General features: G+C 43.9%; 1 protein-coding gene across 3 annotated transcripts in view; it reads left to right on the top strand.

The window, feature by feature from the left end:
• CTNND2 (catenin delta 2) overlaps positions 1–25523 on the top strand; it is a 487037-nt gene that overhangs the window by 414293 nt on the left and 47221 nt on the right. For all 3 annotated transcript variants that reach the window (XM_088827634.1, XM_088827633.1, XM_088827632.1), the window contains one exon: positions 20146–20356. In XM_088827634.1, the coding sequence (XP_088683760.1) occupies positions 20146–20356 (211 nt within the window). The remainder of the gene's footprint in view (positions 1–20145; positions 20357–25523) is intronic.

Here is a 25523-nt window from a genome sequence, read left to right as displayed (position 1 = left end):
TTGGTAGAGAGGGAAGGAAAAAGCATTCGGTTAGAACTCCACAGACTAATAACACGTACACAATTCTTTTGTCTAAACCACTTAAAAAACAAATTGCTAAGAAGAGATTATTGAAAAGGTGCTTTATTGAAGTCATTAGATTCTTTCATTGAACATTTGTTGGACCGCATTATGTGCCTGGCATTGGAAATATCTCCACTATTATTTGTTAACTGCAGTCTATAATCACACAGGGGAAAACACTGTATATTTTCGCTAAGACTGAATAGCTAGGGCCAACAAATTTAATATTTAAATGAAATGACTAACTTCCAGGAGAGATACACAGTGAGATAATCCTTGCTTAAGGAAAAAGCACTCTTTATGTTCCTTTTGCACAGTAATTGGTCTTGAAACCAATTATTTATTGAACACATACATGCCCAAGGAAAGTATTTCCAGACTTGAAGGAATTTTAGGAAGCCTTGTAGATAAGAGATGGACGCATGCATCAGCATCGCATTGCATATATGTGTGCTCAGTCATGTCCAGCTCTGTGCAACCCTATGGACTGTAGCCTACCAGGCTGCTCTGTCCATGGGATTCTCCAGGCAAGAATACTGGAGTGGGTTGCCATGCCCTCCTCCAGGAGATCTTCCTGACCTGGGAATTGAACCCTGTGTCTGCCTGTGTCTCCTGCATTGCAAGTGGATTCTTTACCCACTGAGCCATGTGGGAAGCCCCAGCCTTGCATTGGTAGATGGCGAATGTGCCTTGTGCATGGAAAAAACTCAAGGGCTCCCTGGGGTCTTCTTGGGGAGGGTGCTATTTCCCTGTGGCTGGTGAGCAAGGGAGTTATCATAACACATTTGACAAGTCTTAACATTTCTATTTGTCAGGTTGAAAGTTATGCCATGCCAATGCATGTTTAGACATTTATTTTTCTTATATTACACTCTGGAGACAAGTGAGAAAGGAAGTTTGACAAGCAATTTGTGTTATGTCAGTTACACCAAATCACAGCCCATGTCTGCCCCTCTAATCACACAAAGCCCATGAGGCGTGAAGTTCCAGGGGCTCATGAGGTTACCGAGAAGTATGGAAAAGACACAAGGAGACGTTAGCAAACAGTATCTTCTCATCAGTAACTTGCTATGACTGTCCCATGATGTTTAGAAAGTGACTCACCTTCACCCATCTCTAGGGGTTCCCTGGTGTGTGCTAAGTTGCTTCAGTCATGCCCGATTCCTTGCAACCCCATGGGCAGTAGCCTGCCAGGCTCCTCTGTCCATGGGATTCTTCAGGCAAGAATACTGTCGGGGTTGCCATGTCCTCCTCCAGGGGATCTTCCCAGCTCAGGGATGGAACGCACATCTTCTGTGGCTCCTGCACAGCTGGTGGATTTTTACCTCTGAGCCCCTGGTGGGAAGCCTGGTTACCTGGTATTATAAGGTAAATGTTTGTGTCACCACCCCCCCGGCCAGAATCCATCCAGTGAAGCCTTCACCCCCAGTTTGACTGTATTCAGAGATGGGACCACTAGGAGGTGATTATGTTTGGATGAGATCATGAGGGTGAGGCTCTCCTGATGGGATTAGTGCTCTTACAAGGAGAGGATGCACAAAGCCGGGGAAAGGCCATGTGAGCACACAGAGAAAAGTGCCGTCTACAGACCTGGAATGCCAGGAACCCTGCCTACCAGCACCTTAGTCTTGGACTGCCCCTCTTCAGCTAAGCTGCCCAGTCTGTATTATTATGTCACACAGCAGCCCAAGATGACGAAGATCTGTTTCTCCTGAGTCTCCAGAGCAGTGACTCTCAACAAGACACCATGCTGCACCCGCATCCCCCCTGCCCACAGGCAATATTTGGCCAAATCTGGAGATGCTTTTGTTGGTATAGTGGGTTTGCTTCTGGCATCTAGTATGTATTGGTCAGGGATGCTGCTGGCCATCCAGCATACAGGACATTCCCCCCGCCCCCCACCCACAGTAAAGCACGATGCAGTCAGTCATGTATGGATGTGAGAGTTGGACTGTAAAGAAAGCTGAGCACCAAAGAATTGATGCTTTTGAACTGTGGTGTTGGAGAAGACTCTTATGAATCCCTTGGACTGCAAGGAGATCCAACCAGTCCATCCTAAAGGAGATCAATCCTGAGTGTTCTTTGGAAGGACTGATGTTGAAGCTGAAACTCCAATCTTTTGGCCACCTGATGCGAAGAGCTGACTCATTTGAAAAAAACCTGATGCTGGGAAAGATTGAAGGCAGGAGGAGAAGGGACGACAGAGGGTGAGATGGTTGGATGGCATCATCGACTCCATGGACATGAGTTTGAGTGAACTCTGGGAGTTGGGGATGGACAGGGAGGCTTGGTGGGCTGCAGTCCACGGGGTCGCTAAGTGTCAGACACGACTGAGCGACTGAACTGAACTGAACGGAGTTGAGCCCCAAAGAGCCATAATGCCAAAACTGAGGGAAATGACTCCACGTTTGGTACAGACATCTCCCCAAAAGCCCTGGCAAACCCCACTTCTCCTCAACAGCATTATTAACTCCTGTCTTTGTCTGATAATTCCAGAAACCACTCTGACTAGGTGCTTTGTCTAGGAAACCCTTCAAAGCACTGCTTGTGAGGCCAGATGACTTGAGCTGGAAATAGCAGGCACGGCCCCTGCAAGTGGTGGAGCTGTAGCCCCTCACCCCTGCTTGAGTCAGCACACTGTCCTCTCCCTGTGGGCTCACCCCAGGGCACAGGGGGAGTTCCAGCAGCTCACATGGGTATGATGGGCATCCCTGGGGTGGCTGCTGGCACCAAGAGAGAACGCTCCTAAAGCCTTCCTGTGACCAGTTCTCTTCAAACCATTTCTCTTGCTCTGCTTAGACCCTTGGGGTTTCCCCGGGCAACTCAACACATTACCAAAAAATATATGCCTGCAAGATTTTGATGATAAAAATAAAACAACATCACGTTAAATTTGGGACTAGCATTCGAGATCATTCAAAGCTCTGGAAGCAACTCCCTTCACTTGGAGAAGAGAGTGTGCTTCAGTTTTAAGTCCTATTTGGGGATGCCTTACTGGCATTTGCTGGAGAAGGAAATGGCAACCTACTCCAGTACTCTTGCCTGGAAAATCCTATGGATGGAGGAGACTGGTGGGCTACAGTCCATGGGGTCGCAAAGAGTTGGACACGACTGAGCGACTTCACTTTCACTTTCTTTACTGGCATTTGCATCGGTTGGGGTTGAACAGGTTGTGCTTTGTTTATTCATGGCTCCTGTTTAGATTCAGGGCTTGGGTGGTGCATTGTTCAGTGCAGTGTTTGTGGAATGCCTGCCTCCATCCAGGCCAGTCCCAGGTACCAGGAGCTCAGGTGATAAGGTCCTCAAGGAGGTTACTGAGATGAACAGACCCTTGCGTTCTACAAGAGATAGGCTTGGATTGGAGGGGGCAGGGGAGCTGGAGCATCTTTGGGAGAAGAGGATACGGGAGCAACCTCCTAAACTATGTGACCCCCGAGCCGAGTCTGGACAAGTCAGAGGTAACCAGACAAAGGGACAAACCACAGGGGAACAAGAGCAGGAACAACAGTAGTTACACCCCGGAGACTCAACTCCTATGCAGTATTCACAGAATTACAAGAGGATCTCCCGGAGGGAGGAGAGAGCTCCCACAACCTGCAGAGGTTCTGACAGCCAGTCCCAGATGAGTGTGTTTCATCTGGTAAGGGAGGGGGTGCCATGGATGTGGTCAGAGGCAGAGTGACACACACTGACGCATGCTCCCAGTTAATTCTAAGAAGAAGAAATGAAGTTGCTCAGTCATGTCTGACTCTTCGTGACCCCATGGACTGTAATCTGCCAGGCTCCCCCATCCATGGGATTTTCCAGGCAAGAATACTGGCATGGGTTGCCATTTCCTTCTCCAGGGGATCTTCCCAACCCAGGGTCCCCCACACAGCAGGCAGACTCTTTACCATCTGAGCCACCATTTGCAACCCCATGGTCTATACAGTCCTTGGAATTTTCCAGGCCAGAATACTAGAGTGGGTAGCCTTTCTCTTCTCCAGGGGATCTTCCCAACCCAGGAATCGAACCAGGTCTCCCGCATTGCAGGCAGATTCTTTGCCAGCTGAGCTCCAAGGGAAGCCCAAGAATACTGGAATGGGTAGCCTATCCCTTCTCCAGTGGATCTATCCAACCCAGGAATCGAACTGGGATCTCCTGCATTGCAGGCGGATTCTTTACCAACTGAGCTATCAGGGAAGCCCCCCAGTTAATTCTTCTGGGATGAAAATCATACTCATTTGCATTTATTGAGGCATATTCAGACCTCTTCCACAGGATCGAGCAGATTTGGATAAATCTATCCACAGATCAGATAGATTTGATTTTCCTGTTTTTATGGCCCTCTCAATGAGCACAGTCACAATATTGACATATGCTTCCTGTCCTAACTCTGCACACCTTCCATCCCTCCCTTGGGTAGATGAGAAACCCCTTGGTTGTTCCTGGCCTGGCTATAAACCCAGAGCCTGGCATAATCCCTTTCATATGGGGGTGGGGGGAACAGGAAGCACTTTTTATGTCTTGCTGTTGGTAGGGAAGTGAATCTGACGTGACTTATTTCCTGTGTCCTTCAGAATCATTGTCCCAGCTCCTTTGTGTGTATCACCTCCCTGGACGGGTGGAGGTGTGCCTTGCAGTTTCCTCTGCTTCTCTGCAGCATGCAGAGCTCAGCCTTTCATTTCCAGAGTAGACACCCTTTACCATCACTCACTTCCCAGAGAGAGCCATGACCTTCTACACAGAGGTAGTCACCCAAATGAAATCTATTAACGCTCCTGAAATTCATGAGGACAGAATTTGAACTTGACTTTCTGTTCTCGGTCACGTGAGAGAGTACCCCCAGGAAGACACCTGGGCTTTCTGCTGCTGCTCAGGACCTTCTAGAGAGATCAGCCTGGAGCTCATCTTTGTGTCCTGAGCCAGACCTGTGTACTGTTGACTCCGGGGAACGCAGAGCCAGTTTTCCTTCTCACAGAGTAGGACGAAGCAGAATCCAGGGGTAAGGGCAGTGATGATCACAGCTGGTGTCATGGCTGAACCATCATTTTTATTTAGGTAACCTTAATTTGACTTTGCTTATTTTGTCTCCAACTCTAATCTTAGGGACCTGGAAGGTGGGGAGGTCCTTCAAGATTTCTAAGTGCACTAAAAGTGAAATTGCAGATTGCAGAGGATCACATACAACAGAGGATATGTGACTATTTGTCAAATAAAACGAGATAGCTAACTGTTACCTGTGGTCTCCTCGTCAAAGGAGCTGCTCTAAACCTGAGCCTAAATCCAAATGGATGTTGCCCAGTGTATTCGTTTTCTTTGGCTGCTCTAAGAAAGTACCACTCACTGGGTGGATAGAACCACAGATATTATTGTCTCAGGGTTCTGGAGGTGAGAAGGTATCAGTAGGCAGGGCTGGTTCCTTCTGAGGCTGGGCTGGAGAATCGGTCTCAGGCCTCTCCCCCAGTTTCTGGTATATTCTGGCCCTCTTCCGAGTTCCTTGAACTGTAGAAGCATGACCTTGATCTCTGCCTTCATCTTTACATGGTGTTCTCCCTGTATATGGACTTCCCAGGTGGCACTAGTGGTAAAAAACCCACCTGCCAATCCAAGAGATATAAGAAATGTGGGTTCAATCCCTGGATCGGGAAGATGCCCTGGAGGAGGGCATGGCAACCCCCTCCAGTATTCTTGCCTGGAGAATCCCCATGGACAGAGGAGCCTGGTGGGCTACAGTCCATACGGTTTCACAGAGTCGGACACGACTGAATCGACTTAGCAAACATGCTCCCTGTATATGTGTCTTTCTCTGAGTTTCTCCCTTTTATAAAGACACCACTCGTACTAGAGTAGGGACCTACCTTGTTCCAGTATGACCTCATCTTCAATAATGACATCGGCATGACTTCACTTGCAGATAAGACCCCATTCTGGAGGAACAGGGTCTAGGATCTCAGCATAGGAGTAGGGTGAGGGAGATGCACAGCAACAGCTGTGAGCAGCAGCATTCCTGTCTCTACCCCGTTTCACCCCACGGAGCCCTGTCAGCTGCTTAGTAAGCGGCCCCTCTGCCCTTCACCACAGGACAGGGGTCAGCTCCCATTTTAATGTTTCTGGTTAGAACCAGCAAGGATGGATGTCCTGAATCTCCAGTTAAGGAAGGAAAGAAAGAAGAGAAGACAGATACGGGGGAAGCATGTTCTTTAAGAAACATGAAGGGCAAAGAGAAAGGAAGAAGTGAATTGAACAGTGTATCCCCAAATAGATGTCTACGTCCAAGTCCCTAGAGTGTGTGCGTGTGACCTTATTTGGAAAAAGTCTTTGCAAATGTAATCAAGTTCAGGATCTTGAGAGGAGAGCATCCTGATCACCCAGGTGGACCCTGAAACCAATAATATGTGTCCTCAAAGAGACAGGTTTTGGGTTTGACCTGGAAACTCAGAAGAGGTGGCCCCTGTGTGGTTGGAGGCGGAGCCTGGAGCCCTGTGCAGGCGCAAGTCAGTAAATTCCAGAAGCCCTCAGACGGTGGCGCTGCTGACACCTTGATTTCAGACTTCGGGCCTGGAGAAGTGTGAGAAAATGAATTCCTGATGGAAATGGGTCTCTTAACACCCAGAATATCACCCACGGTGGCTAAGGGGACACCCCTGTGAAGTCCCGGGGTCCTCTCTGACTTTGCTCTGGTCTAACTTCCTGGAGAAAGATCAGAACCACCAGATGGTTCTGTGTTCTTTCCCAAGTCATTCCCCGACCAGGGCTATTTATTCCAGTCCCCGCCCACCTCTCAGCACCCCGCATTTGACTTTTGCAGTTTGTCACCATGAGACCTCCAGGCAGCTCATGGAACTGTGCTAGCCCAAAGGAGGACCACTGACTCTTCCTGCCTTCAAACAAGCTAATGGTCTATACCTGCTAACAAGCACACTCCAAGTCTCTGCTGATTTTGAAAATAAGCTAGCAGAGACTGTTCATACTGGATAATAAGATGTTCGGAGAATAACTTTTCTGTCATATGCAGACTCCTAATTGTTTCTTGGTTAATTTTCATTGGAATATAGTTTCTGTACAATGTTGTGTTAGTTTTTACTGGACGCAAAGTGAATCAGCTATACATATACATGTGTTGTTGTTGTTTAGTCGCTTAGTCATGTCCGACTCTTTGGGACCCCATGGACTGTAGCCCACAAGGCTCCTCTGTCCTTGGGATTTCCCCAACAAGAATACTAGAGAGTGGGTTGCCATTTCCTTCTCCAGGGGATCTTCCCGGCCCAGGGACCAAACTTGAGACTTTTGCCGCCCTCATCTCCTGCTTTGGCAGGCAGATTCTTTACCACTGAGCCACCAGGGAAGCCCATATATGTACATATAACCCCTCTTTAATGATTTCCTTCCCATTTCAGTTCAGTCACTCAGATATGTCCGACTCTTTGCGACCCCCTGGACTGCAGAACGCCAGGCCTCCCTGTCCATCACCAACTCCTGGAGTTCACTCAAACTCATGTCAATCAAGTAGGTGATGCCATCCAGCCATCTCATCCTCTGTCGTCCCCTTCTCCTGCTGCCTTCAGTCCTTCTCAGCATCAGGATCTTTTCAAATAAGTCCGTTCTTAGCATCAGGTGGCCAAAGTATTGGACTTTCAGGTTCAACATCAGTCCTTCCAATGAATATTCAGGACTGATTTCCTTTAGGATGGACAGGTTGGATCTCCTTGCAGTCCAAGGGACTCTCAAGAGTCTTCTCCAACTCTACAGTTCAAAAGCATCAATTCTTCGGCACTGAGCTTTTTTATAGTCCAACTCGCATTTTTATACATAACTACTAGAACCATTGCCTTAACTAGATAGACCCTTGTTGGCTAAGTTATGTCTCTACTTTTCAATATGCTGTCTAGGTTGGTCGTAACTTTCTTTCCAAGGAGTAAGTGTCTTTTAATTTCATGGCTGCAATCACCATCTGCAGTGATTTTGGAGCCCCAAAAAATAAAGTCTGACACTGTTTCCACTGTTTCCCCATCTATTTGCCATGAAGTGATGGGACTGTACGCAATGATCTTAGTTTTCTGAATGTTGAGCTTTAAGCCAACTTTTTGACTCTCCTCTTTCACTTTCATCAAGAGGCTCTTTAGTTCTTCTTTGCTTTCTGCCATAAGGGTGGTGTCATCTGCATATTTGAGGTTATTGATATTTCTCGTGGCAATCTTGATTCCAGCTTGTGCTTCTTCCAGCCCAGTGTTTCTCATGATGTACTCTGCATATAAGTTAAATAAGCTGGGTGATAATATACAGCCTTGATGTACTCCTTTTCCTATTTGGAACCAGTCTGTTGTTCCATGTCCAGTTCTAACTGTTGCTTCCTAACCTGCATACAGATTTCTCAAGAGCAGATCAGTTCAGTTCAGTTCAGTTCAGTCACTCAGTCGTGTCTGACTCTTTGCGGACCCGTAGACTGCAGCCCGCCAGGCTTCCCTGTCCTTGGGATTTCCCAGGTAAGAATACTGGAGTGGGTTGCCATTGCCTCCTCCAGGGGATCTTCCCGACCCAGGGATCGAACCCTTATCTCTTGCACCTCCTGCATTGGCAGGCAGATTCTTTACCACTGAGCCACTTGGGAAGCCACTTCTATAGCCCTGACACTACCCTCTGAAATTTTTGTCCTGGGAGAGTTACTGGGTCTGTGTTAGATAGCAATCTTTACCTAAAAATAAAAAACGTTCCTAGGTTTCTCCCCTGAAGCTAGAATCATCAGTGTTTAGATTTGTACCTTTACTTCCTTTCTGCTTTCAAAATGGGGCAACAAACTGAGATAATAACTTTTTGCTATCAGGCTCAATATTTCATCAAATTATTTACTTCCTATTGAAGCATATTATACCAGCTACTTGCCTCATTTTCAGTATTTCTCAACTGTTACTTTATTTCTAGTTCAAAAAGGTGTTTCAGAAACCCCCTGTTAATTAACTGCAATTTTTTTTTAGAATGATTCTTATACAAATTAAACAGGCATATCTTTGCCACCTTCTTGTCCATATTTCTGCTCATTATCTTACTTCTTGACATTTCAACAATGTGAGAATTTCTCAGAGCCTGATTCACTGAAATCCTTTGCATAAGATCTTAAGGTGCTGAAAAATACAATTCCTTTTGTCTTCCAAACAGAGGGAATTGGTTATTCATTTGGAGGTGATAACTCTGGGAAGAACTGCATACTATATACTGCACACCTGTAAGATTTGCTTTACTCAACATTATTTCTATTTAGAGGGTTGAGTTACTGCCTGAATCATTTTCTCAAACTAACTGCTTACCAATTCTGGCCTGTGAAATAGATTCTGGTATGTCTCATAAGGTTGTGCTTGTTTTTGTTTTGTTTTGTTTCCAAATCATAGTTGTTAGAAAAAAAAGCATAAGGACCTTTAGTGTTTCTTCTGGAATTTGTCTCAGCCTCTACCCACAGCAACCACTGGTTCCTCGTCTCCAGCTAATCTCTTCTTACTGTGACTTTTCCTTTCTCTCTGTTTATTTGGATAGATCGTTAATCAATGGAAGCAACTAGCAGATACATAAAAGAAGGTTCATTTTTTAAAAATCAGTGCATTTCATTAATTTTCTTTTTTTTTACTTAATGGAGCAAAGGGGCAGATGTAGAGATGAACGGCTCTCATTCTGGGGAAAGGGGTGCTGGCGTGATTAAACCAAGGGTTAGTATTGCCGCAGCGACTTTCCAGTCTGAGAAAGGAAAGTACACAGACAAAAGCATCAAGAGAAAGGGGTGTTTACTATTAATAACAAATTGTTGCAAGGGACCCAGGCTTAAGAAAAACCACCCTTCCATGTTTAAAATTTAAAAAGCACAAATTTAGCACGGTTTGTAAGGTCACGTTTAATCCATTCGTGGTGAACAGACAGCAGTTTTTTCACAAGATAATCAGCCCCTGTGTCATATATCAATGTTGCAAACATCAGAGATGAAGTTGATTGCAGAAAATTATTAAAGATTAGGTTAATTGGGGCTAGGGCTAGAAGGGTGAGCCTGTGTTTCTTTTCCTTTTTGCTTTTTGGATTTCTTTCCCTGCACTGGTTTCTTGCCGTGCTGTTTCCCTGGCTCTGAGTTTTGATGAACACATGATGTAGGCGTTCATGACGGAGTCAGAACAAGGTGCTAGGCTTCCTCCTCAGTCCTTCCTGCTGTTGGAATTCTTACCCGACTGCACAGATTTAACCACTGATGTTTGTGGTTGAGCAGTTTCCTCAGTTCTGACCATTAATTTGATGGTTGACCAGTTGTCCAGACATAGGTGTATCAAACAATGTGGGTTCATTCACAGAGACCTCTGTTCATGATTATCAAAACTAGACTTCAGTTCAGTTCAGTTCAGTCGCTCAGTCGTGTCCGACTCTTTGTGACCCCATGGACCACAGCACGCCAGGCCTCTCTGCCCATCACCAACTCCCAGAGTTCACTCAAACTCACGTCCAGTCAGTCGGTGACGCTATCCAAGCATCTCATGACCTATTGATGATAAATCTTAAGTTAACTTTTGTTTTGTTTGTAGATCTGAGGTCTGTAATCTTGTTTCCTTTATGTTGCAGAAATCTTTTCTTTCCTTTCTCCTCGTCTACTGGGGTCTGTGACCCAGCACTGACTGGCCAAGGCACTTCTGCCCGTCTCTGCCTCCATGACCTGTAACTCGGGGATTATTCCATCTCTGTGAGCTCCAAGTGTCCAGTGCTCCTGGCCATGTTGACTGTAGGGCTAGGATACCTTAAGCCATGCGACGCAAGCCAACCTAGTGTCCTAGGAGGATACTGTAGATGTCAATCCCATATATGAAATCTACTTGTTTTTAAGGACTTGTCATGCCTTTATACATGACACCTATGGTATGGTCATGGATACAGATTTGATTTTTTTCAGTTATGTTCTAGTAGAAAGGAGGACAGATTCTAGTTCAGTCTATAAAAACTTGTAGTCAAAGAAGGTAAGTCGATTAGACATGGGGCATTTTTTATATTATTTAACTATTATTTTCAGTGGTACAGACAGGATCACTCAACATATAGTATTACACTAAAGGGATTATTATTATTATTACCTTTTCCTGACAGCTTATTGTGTATTAAAATTTTTAAGAGATTTTTTTCCTGAATTTTGAAGAATTAATTAGAATGAGATTCCACTAAAAGAGAATTTCACCTAGTTTTTTATAAGCATAACCTGTTAAATCAAGCAGAAAAGACTGAGGAGCCAGAAAGAAGGATTTTATAAAAATCCTAGTTCAAAATGGGAGACATTAACCACAACTTGTTTCATTTAGTCTAGGTGATTAGTCCTTGTTCTCTTGATCTTGGGTTAGTTTGAAGTCCAGATTCTCACAGTGAGTGAGTTCTGGAACCCTGATTCTATCTCTTGGTAGTCTGAAAAACGTTCGTTAGTTGTGAGTCTGTCAGCTTTACAGGACTGTGTGTAACCAAGAGCCTGTTTTCCATTGTGTCGTGTTAATGGTACACGTTAGAGTTCTTTGATCAGGCTCTTTTGATGTTTCTTCTAAGAGACCCAGTTACTGACCTGTGGCTCTGGCAGGGTGTTTAGGAGAGCGTGAGAAAAAATCAGAAACCACGTGCTGATGATAAGGCCGAGTTGCTCTGAGTATTTTCTCATCACAACCAACAATATCAAACTCGAGACAAGTTAAGTATTATAAGAAGTTAGTCAGTCAGTGGGTTTGGTGAATATCCATCATCTCATATAGCTGCAACATTATTGTTGCTCGGTTGCTAAGTCACGTCCAACTCTTTGCAACTCCCTGGACTGCAGCATGCCAGGCTTCTCTGTCCTTCAGTGTCTCCCATAATTTCCTCAAATTCCTGTCCATTGAGTTAGTGATGCTATCTAACCATCTCATTCTCTGCCACCCCCTTCTCATTTTGCCTTCAGTCTTTACCAGCATCAGGGTCAGATACAGCATTAATGAAATAGAAATATAATATCAGTTCAGTTCAGTTGCTCGGTTGTATCCGACTGTTTTCGACCCCATGGACTGTAGCACACCAGGCTTCCCTGTCCATCACCAACTCCCAGAGCTTGCTCAAACTCATGTCCATCAAGTTGGTGATGCCATCCAACCATCTCATCCTCTGTCGTCCCCTTCTCATGCCTTCAATCTTTCCCAGCATCAGAGTCTTTTCCAATGAGTCAGTTCTTCACATCAGGTGGCCAAAGTATTGGAGTTTCAGCTATATATATGTTTTTTCCTTGTGACAAGAACTCTTAGGAAAGAGGATCATTTTAACGCATTTCTTTGGTTCTTAGAAGACTGAACTTTTTAATTCTTCTGTGAATTTCTTCTTCATGACTTTTAACTATGTTTATTTGGAGAGTCATTTTTTGTTGTTGATTTGTAACACATGATAGGAAAGGATAGTAAAAATTTGGTACATCCCCCAAAAAAAAACTCAAAAAATGAAGAAGCTAGTCAGTGACTCCCATTAGAGTTAGTATATATTACAGACAGTGAGGGCACTGAAAACTCTCCAGGATCTTTTAACTTGTCCCACGAAGAGTGTTAGGATTCCCACCAACTGAAAAGGGCCTTTTAAACCTAGAAATAGAATATTTCTTTTAAAAACTCATTGGCCATGATCATGCCATTCTTTATCGTGAAAGAGAGCATACCTCTTACCAAACTGAAAGGCTCATAACTGCTGAAGCATCTTTATAAGACATGTCATCCTTGAGGAGGTTGAGTTTCTCTTTTTTTCATTTGCCAGGTCTTTTTTTTTTTTTTTAACTGAAGGCTTTATAAATAGGACAGCTCTTACAATAGTAATAAGCCAAATAAAAACTTACAGAATGCCAAAAGTACCTAATTATTTCTAGCATCCCCTATCTCATAAGATGATGAAGAAAGCTCTTTGATGTTACCCAGTAGCACCCTGGGAAATGCCAGAGATGGTTTAGATATAAAATACATTTTTTTAAAGTTTTATTAGTTTGACTATGGGGTGCAGATTTGGGGAAGGCAATTTCAAAAAGAGCTATCAGGAGACACAAGATATGAGTTCTTAGTGCCTAAAGACAGAAGATAGCTGCAGCTCGGTTCAGAACTTTCCTGTGTAAACAAGTGTGCAGACTTTTTCAATAACCCAACTATGCCATCTTGAATGCCTCTCCTCTTTGGTCTGAAAAACCACATAAGCCAGATTTAAAATAGAGATGTTTTACATTTGCTTTCATAAACTGTTTATGTTAGATATCTTTAAAGTGGCACATTTTTAGGAAACATTAAGCTCCAAACAAGAAAAGCTCCTTTCCAAGAAAGGAAGGAGAAAAAGGAACTAGCTGTGTGCATTGCAGACAGAGCTGTGACCACCCACAGAGTACTGTCCTGCTGATCCTTCAGTTCAGTTCAGTTCAGTCGCTCAGTCGTGTCCGACTCTTTGCGACCCCATGAATCACAGCACGCCAGGCCTCGCTGTCCTGATCCTTAGTCAGGACTAATAATTTTCCTTTGGCAAAGGAGAGAAAGACTCTTTTCACACTAAACCTGTAGATGCACAGTCACAGGGAAATCAGCATTCACATGTTCAACCCCTGAGCCATGTAAATTCAGAGCAGAGAGAAGATTCTGGGAGATGGTGGGTAGTAGGATTCTGTACCCCTACACAGACAGCAACCTCACTGGCAGAATCTGTCCAGTGTAACTATTTTGGAACTCTGGAGTCTGATGAGGGCTTGCAACCATCAGAGGAAAGCTTGGATGGTAGATTATGGTTATTTTAGGTCATTGTCAGCTCTTAGCAGAGTAGCAGCTACCCTTTTCTTATCTCCAGCCCTCAGCAGGAAGCTATACATGTGTTCACAGAGCAGCTTGTATGCGGCTGGTGGGAGCTAGGGTGGGCAGCGAAGACTCTGTCCTCCGGATATTGGGGGATCTGTGTTTGGATCGCTGTTACTGATCATGGAGTCACAGACACAGAGGCAGCTGTTGTTGTGCACCCCCATTTGTTGAACACCCCTCACTTTCCAGCTGAGTTGGCTTCCGGGAGTTAAGGGGTTGGTGCCCTTCCCTCCCCCTTCATTGCTGTCTTTTTCCCCTTTTGGAAGTCAGATATTAAGACATTCCAAAACAAATGCCCATGTGGAGAAAATTAGAAAGTCACCATGCATGCCCAGAGAAAGGTACAGGTTCAGGAAAGACCTGAGACCTAAGGTTGACACCTCAGCAAACAGACATCCTACAATTAAAAAACAAAAGCCAGCAAACCTCAGGAAGGGGAAGAATCTGATTTCCAGGGTTGCTTCATTGTTAGGTTGCAATGTCTAGTTTTGAACAACAGCAAAAGCACAGTGGATACAAAGAAATCGGGAATTATAGCCCATTTCAAGGAAAAATAAATGAACCAACAGAAGCTTCCCTGAGAAAGACCAAATGGCAGAATTGCTAGACAAAGACTTGAAAACACTGGATAATTACAGTAGCTTAGTATTATTGTAAAACCAGTTTGTAACTCCACTTTTTGTTTTTTACATGATTCAAGAAAATAATACATTTTTTTAAATTATTAGTCTAAAAGCTAGTATTCTTGTACCTTTGGCTTAAAGTCTGTGTTTTATTTTCTTTATACTTTATGAAAATGATGCATTGATAAAACAACCATCATTTTATATTTTTGGACACAAGTGAAGATTTAGATTTGTATCTGAAAGTATAGTTTGTATATATTTGTATAGTTTTGTAACTGAAAGTGTTGGGGTGTAACTGTAAACAAGCAGGGGTTTTGTACATTATTGAAGTTAAATTGGTATAAATTTAAATTAGACTGTTACAATTTTAGTATGTTAAATGTAGTCCACACTGTAACCACTAAGAAAATAGTTACAAAATATACACCAAAGGAAATGAGAAAGGGCTTAAAACATTTCACTGCAAAAAGAAAAAATCAAACACTGAGGAGCATAATTTGGGAAATGAGGGACCAAAAAACCTAGAAGGCATGTAGGAAAAAAAAAATAGAAAAACAACACACGTTAAGGTCCCCCCTTCTTACAATAATTATTTTAAATACAAAAGGGTTTAACTCTGCAATCCAAAGACAGAGGTTGGCAGAATGGAAAGCAAAAAAAGCTATGATCCAACTATGTGCTGTCTACAAGAGACTCATTTTAGATCCACAGACACGTAGACTGAAAGAGAAAGGATATTTTTACACTTCTGCTCATAGTAGCATCATTCACAGTAAGAAATAAAGAAGCAAGCCCAGTGTCCTGGAGTAGATGAATGGATAAACAGAACATGGTATATGCATACAATGGAATAGCATCCAGACGTTTTGAAAAGGAAATTCTGATATATTCTACAATACGAGTGACACCGGGAAGCGTTATGCTGAGGAAAATAAAGACACACAGTATGATTCCACTTACATAAGATGCTTCGAGTTGTCAACTCAATGGACACGCGTTTGAACAAACTCCAGGAGACAGTGAAGGAAGGGTGGCCTGGCGCCATGCAGTCCACGGGGTCACAAGGACCTGACTTAGCAACTGAACAACAACAAAAAGAGTTGTCGGAATCACAGAGATAGAAAGTAGAATGTTGGTTGTTAGTGGATGGAGGGACGGGGAGTTATTGTTTAAAGGTTAAGTAGAGTTTAATAGAATTTTAGTTTTGCAAGATGAAGAGCTCTGGAGATATACAGTGGCAATGTTTGCAAAACAGTATGAATTTACTCAGAATCACTGAACTGTACATGTAAAAATGGGAAAGATTGTAAATTTTATTATGTGTATTTTACCACCATAAAAAATGGAAGAAAAATACTAATTTGGAACAACTCAGCAAAAACTCACAGGTCAGGTTTAGCGGCGCTAGAAACAGGGATGTCAAAGAGGTGCTAAAGCCTCATAGACGAAAGAGTTGTCATGTTCCTGATCTAGGGCTGTTCTCAGCTGACCTTTTTCTTAAAACATCTTTCCTCTAATGTTGGCCTTCCGAGGCGGTGCTAGTGGTAAAGAAGCCGCCTGCCAGCGCAAGTAGATGTAAGAGACACGGGTTTGATCCCTGGGTTGGGAGGATCCCTTGGAGGAGGGCATGGCAACCCATTCCAGTATTCTTGCCTGGAGCATCCCACGGACAGAGGAGCCTGGTGGGCTGCCGTCCATGGGGTTGCGCAGAGCTGGACACGACTGAAGCAGCTTAGCATGAGCACACCTCTGATGCTGGTGTGAGAGATCTGAGTTACCATGGTCACAAAGATCAGCTGTAACAGAGGCCTGTATCAAGATGGTAACGATGACCCTGTATACGAGACAGCAAAAGAGACACAGATGTACAGAACAGTCTTTTGGACTCCATGGGAGAAGGTGAGGGTGGGATGATCTGAGAGAATAGCACTGAAACATGTATATTAGCATATGTGAAACAGATCACCAGTCCAGGTTCAATGCATGAGACGGTGCTCAGGGCTGGTGCCCTGGGATGACCGTGAGGGATGGAAGGGGAGGGAGGGGGGTTCAGGATGGGGAACACCTGTACACCCATAGCTGATTCATGTCAATGTATGGCAAAACTACCACAATATTGTAAAGTAATTAGCCTCCAATCAAAATAAATAAATTAAAAGAAAAAACAGAGGACTGTATCAGTGATCCAGAGTGATGGACAGTCAGTTTAGGAACGGATTCAGGAGCACAGGTGGTTAGACCATAAAGCCACTCACTGCTCAACGTTGCCCGCCACCCACAGGGAAACCAATGGGTAGTGCACAAATGAATACCAGAAATAGACTTAGTCCTGAAATACAGACAGTTAAAAGCAAATAATCAAGAAATAGGCACAGTTGGTGAGAACAAAGCTCTGTTAGCCCATTGTGAAGTTCTCAAGGAGTGCCCTTCTGGGGCAGCACACTTTGTCAGGTCTCCTGAGTCCATCCACTCACCTCAGTGTGCCCAACTCTAAACAGAAACCCAAAAAAAGAAGCAGAAAGAGAAACTAGTTTTTACTCCCAATTTACAAACAGAGGTGCCCACACACACCTGTGTGAGGAGGAAGGGAAGCAAAGTTACAAGGTTGCAGTTAGTATCTCACTAACAGAAGCAGTAGTTTGTGTGGTTTTTAACATAACTGTAATCCTTCCAGCAGTCATCTCATATCAGTATTGCAAAAGTCAGAGATAAAGTTATTTTCATGAGAGGCTAACTTAGAAGAACTGACCCAAGGATTCATTTCTGTTGAGAATTTGAGCAAGACAGAATGACCTTTATGTTGGGGAGAGTAGCAGTTTCTGCCACTTGAACATAATGGGGACCTTGCTTCTCATTCAGAGCTCACGGGTTGGGAAACCATACTTTCTGCCTGAAGTAATTTTTTAAATGATAATAACATAAACTAAGGCATTCAGATGACACCACCCTTATGGCAGAAAGTGAAGAAGAACTAAAGAGCCTCTTGATGAAAGTGAGAGTGAAAAAGTTGGCTTAAAGCTCAACATTCAGAAAACTAAGATCATGGCATCTGGTCCCATCACTTCATGGGGAATAGATGGGGAAACAGTGGAAACAGTGTCAGACTTTATTTTTTGGGCTCCAAAATCACTGCAGATGCTGATTGCAGTCATAAAATTAAAAGACGCTTGCTCCTTGGAAGGAAAGTTATGACCAACCTAGACAGCATATTAACAAACAGAGACATTACTTTGCCAACAAAGGTCCGTCTAGTCAAGGCAATGGTTTTTCCCGTGGTCATGTATGGATGTGAGAGTTGGACTATGAAGAAAGCTGATCGCCGAAGAATTGATGCTTTTGAACTGTGGTGCTGGAGAGGACTCTTGAGAGTCCCTTGGACTGCAAGGAGATCCACCCTGTCCATCCTAAAGGAGATCAGTCCTGGGTGTTCATTGGAAGGACTGATGCTAAAGCTGAAACTCCAGCACTTTGGCCACCTCATGGGAAGAGCTGACTCAGTGGAAAAGACTCTGATGCTGGGAGGGATTGGGGGCAGGAGGAGAAGGGAAGGACAGAGGATGAGATGGCTGGATGGCATCACCAACTCGATGGACATGAGTTTGAGTGAACTCCGGGAGTTGGTGATGGACAGGGAGGCCTGGCGTGCTGCAATTCATGGGGTCACAAAGAATCTGCCTGTCAATGCAGGAGATGCAGGTTCTATCCCTGGGTCAGAAAGATCCCCTGGCGGAGGAAATGGCAACCCACTCCAGTATTCTTGCCTGGAGAATCCCGTGGACAGAGGAGTCTGGGCGGGCTATGGTCCGTGGGGTCTAAAAGAGTCAGACAGGACTGAAAGTGCATACACACTACATAAACTTTTTTAAAAAATGCTCTAGTCAAATCCTCTTCCTCTCCTTGGTTTTGCTTTCAACCTTGGCAATGTCCAGGGTCACAGAACCAGTCTTCCATATTCACTCAGAAGTGGGAATGCCCCTGTATGCACGAGAACCGAGTTTGTTGTCTCCTCTCTCCATCAATTTCATGATAAAGGAAAAGAACCTGCCCATCTTCACACTTTTGTAAATCAAGTTTGTCTGACAGTGAATTGTGGGGGTTAATGATAAAGTCACCAGCATGCTGAGCTCAACAGAATTAAACTTGCAGCCAGAGGTGAGTGCAGTTTAAAGATAAACAGATAAAGCAACATGCTCAGAGGAGTATCTTGTACCAAGGATCTTCTCCAGCCTGTTTTAAGTGCTGTCATTGGAAAATAAATACGCTGCATTTGGGGGTTTTCAGGCAGAGTTCCTGTCAGACACGTCTCAGCTGTCGTCAGTTGAATGAAGACAATTTCCTATTTCAGTAATTTAGACTTCAGCAATTTTTTTTAATGTTCAAGCTAAAATAAGCCACCTAAACATAGGATAAGAGCTGATACTAAAATTATGAAGTCCTATGTTTTATTTATTACTGCTGAGGATTAAGATATCATTGCCTCCTCCCATGGGGTTCCATTTCCTGCCCCCCAGCTCCGTGTGCCAGAAACTTAAATAGCCAAAGAAGTCATCCTTTAGAGAGTTGTAAGGAGGAAGAATATTCCAAATGGGTTTTAGGAGCTACCTAAATATTTCTGATTAGGGGGTGGGAGACAAGGCAGGAGTTGAACTTTGGACACATGCCAATTCCACCCAATTGGAAAATTTAAGAAGAGCCAACTTTGCTGCAGCCACTCTTGTACTTAGTTCCAAAAGTAAATCAGTAGCACAGAACTGGAATCTGCAGGTGGGATGAATTAATTGTCTTGAGGGTTATTGGTAATACCTAAATGGCTTTGTAAACTAAAAGTACTCCATAAAGATGTCACTGTGAGTACCTCTATCATTGGGAGGAGCATGATTGATAAAGCAAATGAAGAAAACAAAGTTGTATGTTACCTTATTTTTTTCACAGGAAGTAAAACATATCACATTAGTAAATGTTATATGGCAGAGCCATTCAATTAAACCCCATCAGAGAGACAAACAGTTCACCCAGTTGCCCTAGTTCAAAGGACACCTCATTTTATATATTATTTGTAAAGTTTCCCTCTCCTGCTTTGAATGTTTCTCTTGGACCAGAATGCAGATTTCATATATACATACATTTTTCGGCTTTGACTTTTACTTGTTAAATAATACAGTTGCCAACATAGCTCCCATCAGGGGATTTTTGAGGTTGTATCAGAGTCACCATATGTTTTCCCGACTTCTTTGAATAGCAAGCAGGAACCCACTGATAACTAACCTCTCCTGAGTCCTGAGTCCAGGGTCATCGCCGTGTGTTCAGTGCTTCCCACACATTTACTCATTAAATCTTGGCCACAACCTAGTGAGGGTAGGTGTACTGTCCTTCTTGCTTCATGATTTGAAAAGCTGAGGCTCAGAGGCCTGAAATAACTTGTCCAGAGAGTCAGTCCCACATTTCTCCAGTACCGCAAGCCATGCACTCACCACGTTCTGTCTGTGTATGTGCCCACAGTACCCGTGTAGAGGATCATCAGTGGCGAAAACAGACAGCGTTGTGTTAGCGTGGCCTCTTGTCTTCTCTTTTTCACCCCAGTCCCCGCCTCCTCTGTTCTGACCACATTTCAGCTCTTCCCTTCATCTTCTTTCCCGAAGGCAAATACGCCATGCGAGACCTGGTCCACCGGCTCCCGGGCGGGAACAACAGCAACAACGCAGCGAGCAAGGCCATGTCGGACGACACGGTGACGGCCGTGTGCTGCACCCTTCACGAGGTGATCACCAAGAACATGGAGAACGCCAAGGCCTTACGGGACGCCGGGGGCATCGAGAAGCTGGTCGGCATCTCCAAAAGCAAAGGAGACAAGTAAGTCAGGCAGTGGCCTCCTAACGCGTACAGCTAGTGTTGGTTGGTATGGGTCTAGGGCTTCCCGAGTGGCACTGCGGTAAAGTGTCTGCTTGCCAGTGCAGGAGACACAAGAGACAGGGGTTTGATCCCTAGGTCAGGAAGATCCCCTGGAGAAGGAAAAGACAACCCCCTCCAGTATTGTTGCCTGGGATATCCCAGGGACAGAGGAGCCTGGCAGGCTACAGTCCATGGGGTCACAAAGAGCTGGACATGACTGAGCATGCACTCACACCTGCACAGACACAGTTCCAAGTGTGCCCGATGACCCTTGGTTTTGGGCAACACTACTAAATGTCACTGAGAAGCATTGCTGTCTGATCGTCAAGAGATGGAAGACAGCAGATGGTTTCCAGTCTTCCCACCCCACAAGGAAAGCTAGTCTTACTAGTAATTTTGATTTGACAAATAACTCATGACTTGGTGACTCCTGGGATGTTGATAAGATGGGCTTGACAATCCAGCATCCACTTTAGTGACCTGCATGTAGGCTTCCCTGATAGCTCAGTTGGTAAAGAATCTGCCTGCAACGCAGGAGACCCCAGTTCGATTCCTGGGTTGGGAAGATTCCCCTGGAGAAGGGATAGCTACCCATTCCAGTATTCTTGGGCTTCCCTTGTGGTTCAGCTGGTAAAGAATCCGCCTGCAATGCAGGAGACCTGGGTTCAATCCCTGGGTTGGGAAGATCCCCTGGAGAAGGGAATGCCTACCTACTCTAGTATTCAGGCCTGGAGAATTCTATGGTCTGTATAGTCCATGGGGTCACAAAGAGTCAGACAGGACTGAGCGACTTTCACTTTTCATATGCAGGAGACGACCCAGATTCATGAAGTTATTTTGTGGTGGTTGTTTCAGTGTGGCTACAAATCCAAGTGTTGATGATGGATCCACATCCTTTATCTGTGCCTCTTCAGTTCTGCGTAGCAAGGCATGCAGGGAGGATGGGAGAGAAAACAGTGACAGAGTCAGAGAAAACTTAGTGCTTATCTACCACCTTCCCTTACCAACTGTGTGTTTGGGACAAACTATGTCATTTAACAAGTCATCATGCTCATACTTTCCAATCTAAAGACAGCAGGAGGGACTGTCATAAAAGACTTCCTGGAAGAAGTAATAATCACGTCTTAAATACTGAGTAGGATTTTCCCAGGGATGGAAGAAGTGAGGAAGGAGGGCTTTTATGCCAATGGAATAGAGAGAAAGGGTTTATGTCAAAGGAATGCCACCACCACAAATAGTAATGTTCCCAGTTAGATTTAAGAACCAGTGGTATTTTATTGTATGTAACTTAAAACATATCTTCACCAGTCACAGGGCTGGTATATCCATGAGCTGTCAATTTTACCAAAACATTCACTAACCTTAATTAAATTTCGACTTCTGGAAGTCCCTCAATGTAATCAAATAAGATTAACAGGGCAAACCTTTTGTTATCAAGGGTCTACTTCTTGACTTCATTCCCTTTACATCTAAACGCTAAATAAGTTTTCTTTTGTTATTAAAGGCTTTAAAGGATGCACTTCAAGGCTTTTGGATATTCTCTCATTTAATTTAATTCGAGATACTATCATTGTGCAATAAAAAGAAGTTTCAGGGGTTCTGTTTAAGCACCCTGAGACCTCCAGATAGGTTCAATCAACAGTTCAGTATTAGGATTTGAACTTTTCCATATCAAATATAGAGAAACCCCATTGGACTTATGGAATAATTGCACAGTACAGATGGTTGACTTGAATTATACTCTATAATGTTGTACTTACCGTAAAATGCTCTTCTCCATTGGCAGGAAACCATGTGGTTCTCTCTTTTATCTATTTTTTTAGGACTGGGTCGAGGGGTAGTCTTTCCCTGAGGCTTCCTGTGGGCTGAGCCTGCAGGGCTTATCCTGGGGCCACCAGCAAGGTCAGGGAAAGTGCCACAGGCTTGATTTTCTGTCTTTATTTTTGGCTGTGCTGGGTCTTTGTTGCTGCACCCCGGCTTTTCTCTGGTTGCAGCAGGCAGGGCTACTCCCCAGTTGCGGTGCCTGGGCTTCCTATTGCGGTGGCTTCTGTTGCTATGGACTCCAGGGTCCGCGGGCTTCAGTAGTTGAAGCTCCCAGGCTCTGACTCACAGCCTCGGTATCTGTGGCACACAGGCTGAGTTGTTCCAGGGCACGTGGGATCTTCCTGGATCAGGGATCAAACCCGTGTCTCCTGTCGTGGGAGGTGGATTCTTCCCCACTGAGCCACCAGGGAAGCCTCAGATTTCTTTTTCACGTGGCTTCAGTAGTTGTTATTGTTCAGTCACCCAGTCATGTCTGCGTCTTTGTGACCCCATGGACTGCAGCACTCCAGGCTTTCCTGTCCTTCACTTAGCTTCACATGGCTTTAGTGGACCTTGGACATCTCTAATTGAAATGCATACCTGTTTTGGGCATTAGAAACTGAGTATGTTGATGTTTTTCTTAAGCAAACACACATGCATACACAATAAAACCATGGTCCACTCTGATATAATTGTCTATGTTCATGAGACGTTCAGAGAAGAAAGTATTGTCCCTAAATCAAAAAACTGTCAAGTTTTGGGAGGTTGTTATACGAATCCCTTCCATCTGTGTGAGCATCCCTATTGGGCCTTAAAGAGAAAAAAAAGTTTTATCAGTCCTATAGTCAAAGAAGATTATTTGATAAAACTAATTAAAAACTCATTTGAAGAAACTATCCATGAAGTCGTGTATATCGACATTGCCAATCCAGAAAATAGTCCTATTAGGTCTGTTCCTGTCTGAATTTTTGCTGACGGGAGGTTCCTTTTACTACAAATAATCTCAAATATATGCTTTAAATTGACTGAAAATTTCTTCATGGAATAGATACTCATTTCCTATCATGGTTTCTTTACCTTTTCCCTCAATGCTTAGCAGTCTGGATTTATGAGTTTAATAAGGAGTGTTGAATCCACTTGAGTCAAGCATTTCCCATTTAGAATTCTCCTGCTTAGTCTCACCCATCCTATTATGTGGTTTAGCTCTTTTAGATAGTGACTCATTTGGGGGTCAAAGCAAGGTTTTTGTAATTGCCCATATCCTCATCTCCCACCTGCACTTCAGTTGGATTTTCTCTTCTCACTGCTCTTAAAATGCATCCAGAAGAATTACGCTGGGTCTTAGCACTAAACTCACCATTTGTCACTCAATTCTATCATGATAGTATATCTGAGATTCCCATGGCCTTCTAGAATTGTTTTAATGAAATAAAAATATTTTATTGAAAATAAATTTTTTGGAATTGAAGATGATTTAATAATTGGAAAAGGGAGTAATATCAGTTTGCTCTAGTTAATTCATAAAATGCTTGCAGACTTGCCCTCCTCCCAAAACTACTCAAAATTTTGTGACCACATGAGAAAACAAGAACATGTATAGCTATGATTCTCCCTTCTATGTATTTATAGGTTTTATTTCTAAATATGCACAAGCTTAAATATGCTATGATTTTGATGAGTCAGATTGCAAGTGCCAATCAAGATGTGTTTGAACTGTATAACTCATTGCATCTTGCCAATACACTGGAGCAATTATTCTGGAATCCTGCAGCTGGAATGACCGTGCTGAAAACCCACAATGAAATGACACCAACTGAGATTCTCAGCCACCCCTAATTTGACAACTCTAGTGAAGATCAAACATTGTATAATTGTTAATGACTCTTATAGGAATCCTATACTTACCATTTTTGAAGTCTTGATAACTTATATTATTCTTTTCACATCACTTTAAACACACAACGTCGACATTCTGTCATATCCATCTGTTTCAAAAGTACATTTGTGTTTTTTCAGATTTTAACAGTTGTGTAGGAAATAGTGTTGACTGTGTCACTGTATTTTGTCATAAGACAGAAAAGCCATTAACAGTCTCAACTGTTACTTGTCAGTAAGGAACTGTGTTTGTGGCTGGGGTTATAATCACTTGTCACATTAGAAGCACTCAGTCGTTCAAGTCCTTCAATCAACAGTTATAGGTTTTCAAGTAGCCATTGCATCAGCCTGGTCTAGGGGATGAATCAAAATTAAAGTCTAAAAAGAAAGCAGCATTTCTTTGACCTTCACCAGTGTTTATAACACTGTAGTATACTGGCGTATTAATTGAGAGGTTAAAAGCTGCAGTTCACTCCACGTTCTCATTCTCATTTTGAAACTAAGCAAGAAGCAGGAAAAAAATTAGCATCAGAGAACTTTTGGCATGCTAAAATTTTCAACTGGATTATCACCACCTGAATATTAAGATATGTTCCTCTAGAGTTGCTTGACTTTTGTCATAGATACATATCTGGCTAGGAGTGATAAAATCCAGCAAAACATAGCATTTAATCTTTGCTCAGCATTGATTCGGAGAAGGCAATGGCAAGCCATTCCAGTACTATTGCCTAGAAAATCCCATGGACGGAGAAGCCTGGTAGGCTGCAGTCCATGGGGTCGCTAAGGGTCGGACACGACTGAGCGACTTCACTTTCACACATTGGAGAAGGAAATGGCAACCCACTCCTGTGTTCTTGCCTGGAGAATCCCAGGGACGGGGGAGCCTGGTGGGCTTCCGTCTATGGGGTCACACAGAGTCGGACACGACTGAAGTGACTTAGCAGTAGCAGCAGCATTGATTATATAAGAATAGTATGTGAGGATCATCAGAATTGCAGAGCTTATCCCCAAGGAGCCTACATCAACTCCCCAGCACCAGGAGGACCAGCTTCCAGATGGGAGAGCTGCAGGGCTGTAGGAAACATGGACTCTGCTCTTAAGGGGCTCACTCACAATCTCATTTCAAGACTGAACACTGAAGCAATAGTTTGAAAAGAGCCTGGGTCAGAGCACTTAATGATCTTAGAGAGTGTCTCAGAGAGGCAGGGGGCAGCTGAGACTCCCTCTGGGGACAGAGATGCTAGCAGCAGCCTCTTTGGGAAGCAGGTTCTCCCTTGCAGACACTGGTGCTAGCAAGTGCCATTTTGGAGTCCTCCTTCTAGTTTATTGGCACCAGGGGCTTACTTGCCCACCAGCCAGTCAGCCTCACTCCTGGTTCTCCCTAGGCTGAGAAGCTAGCTGTGTCACGGCCAGTAGCATCCATACAGGGCCTGGCAGCCAACCAGACCAC

This window comes from Moschus berezovskii, chromosome 18, assembly GCF_049115385.1.
Source record: "Moschus berezovskii isolate FMDL1 chromosome 18, NW_MosBer_1.0, whole genome shotgun sequence".
Taxonomy (NCBI): Eukaryota; Metazoa; Chordata; class Mammalia; order Artiodactyla; family Moschidae; genus Moschus; species Moschus berezovskii.
Note: the sequence above shows the minus strand (reverse complement) of the source record. Positions and strands in the feature narration are given on the sequence as shown.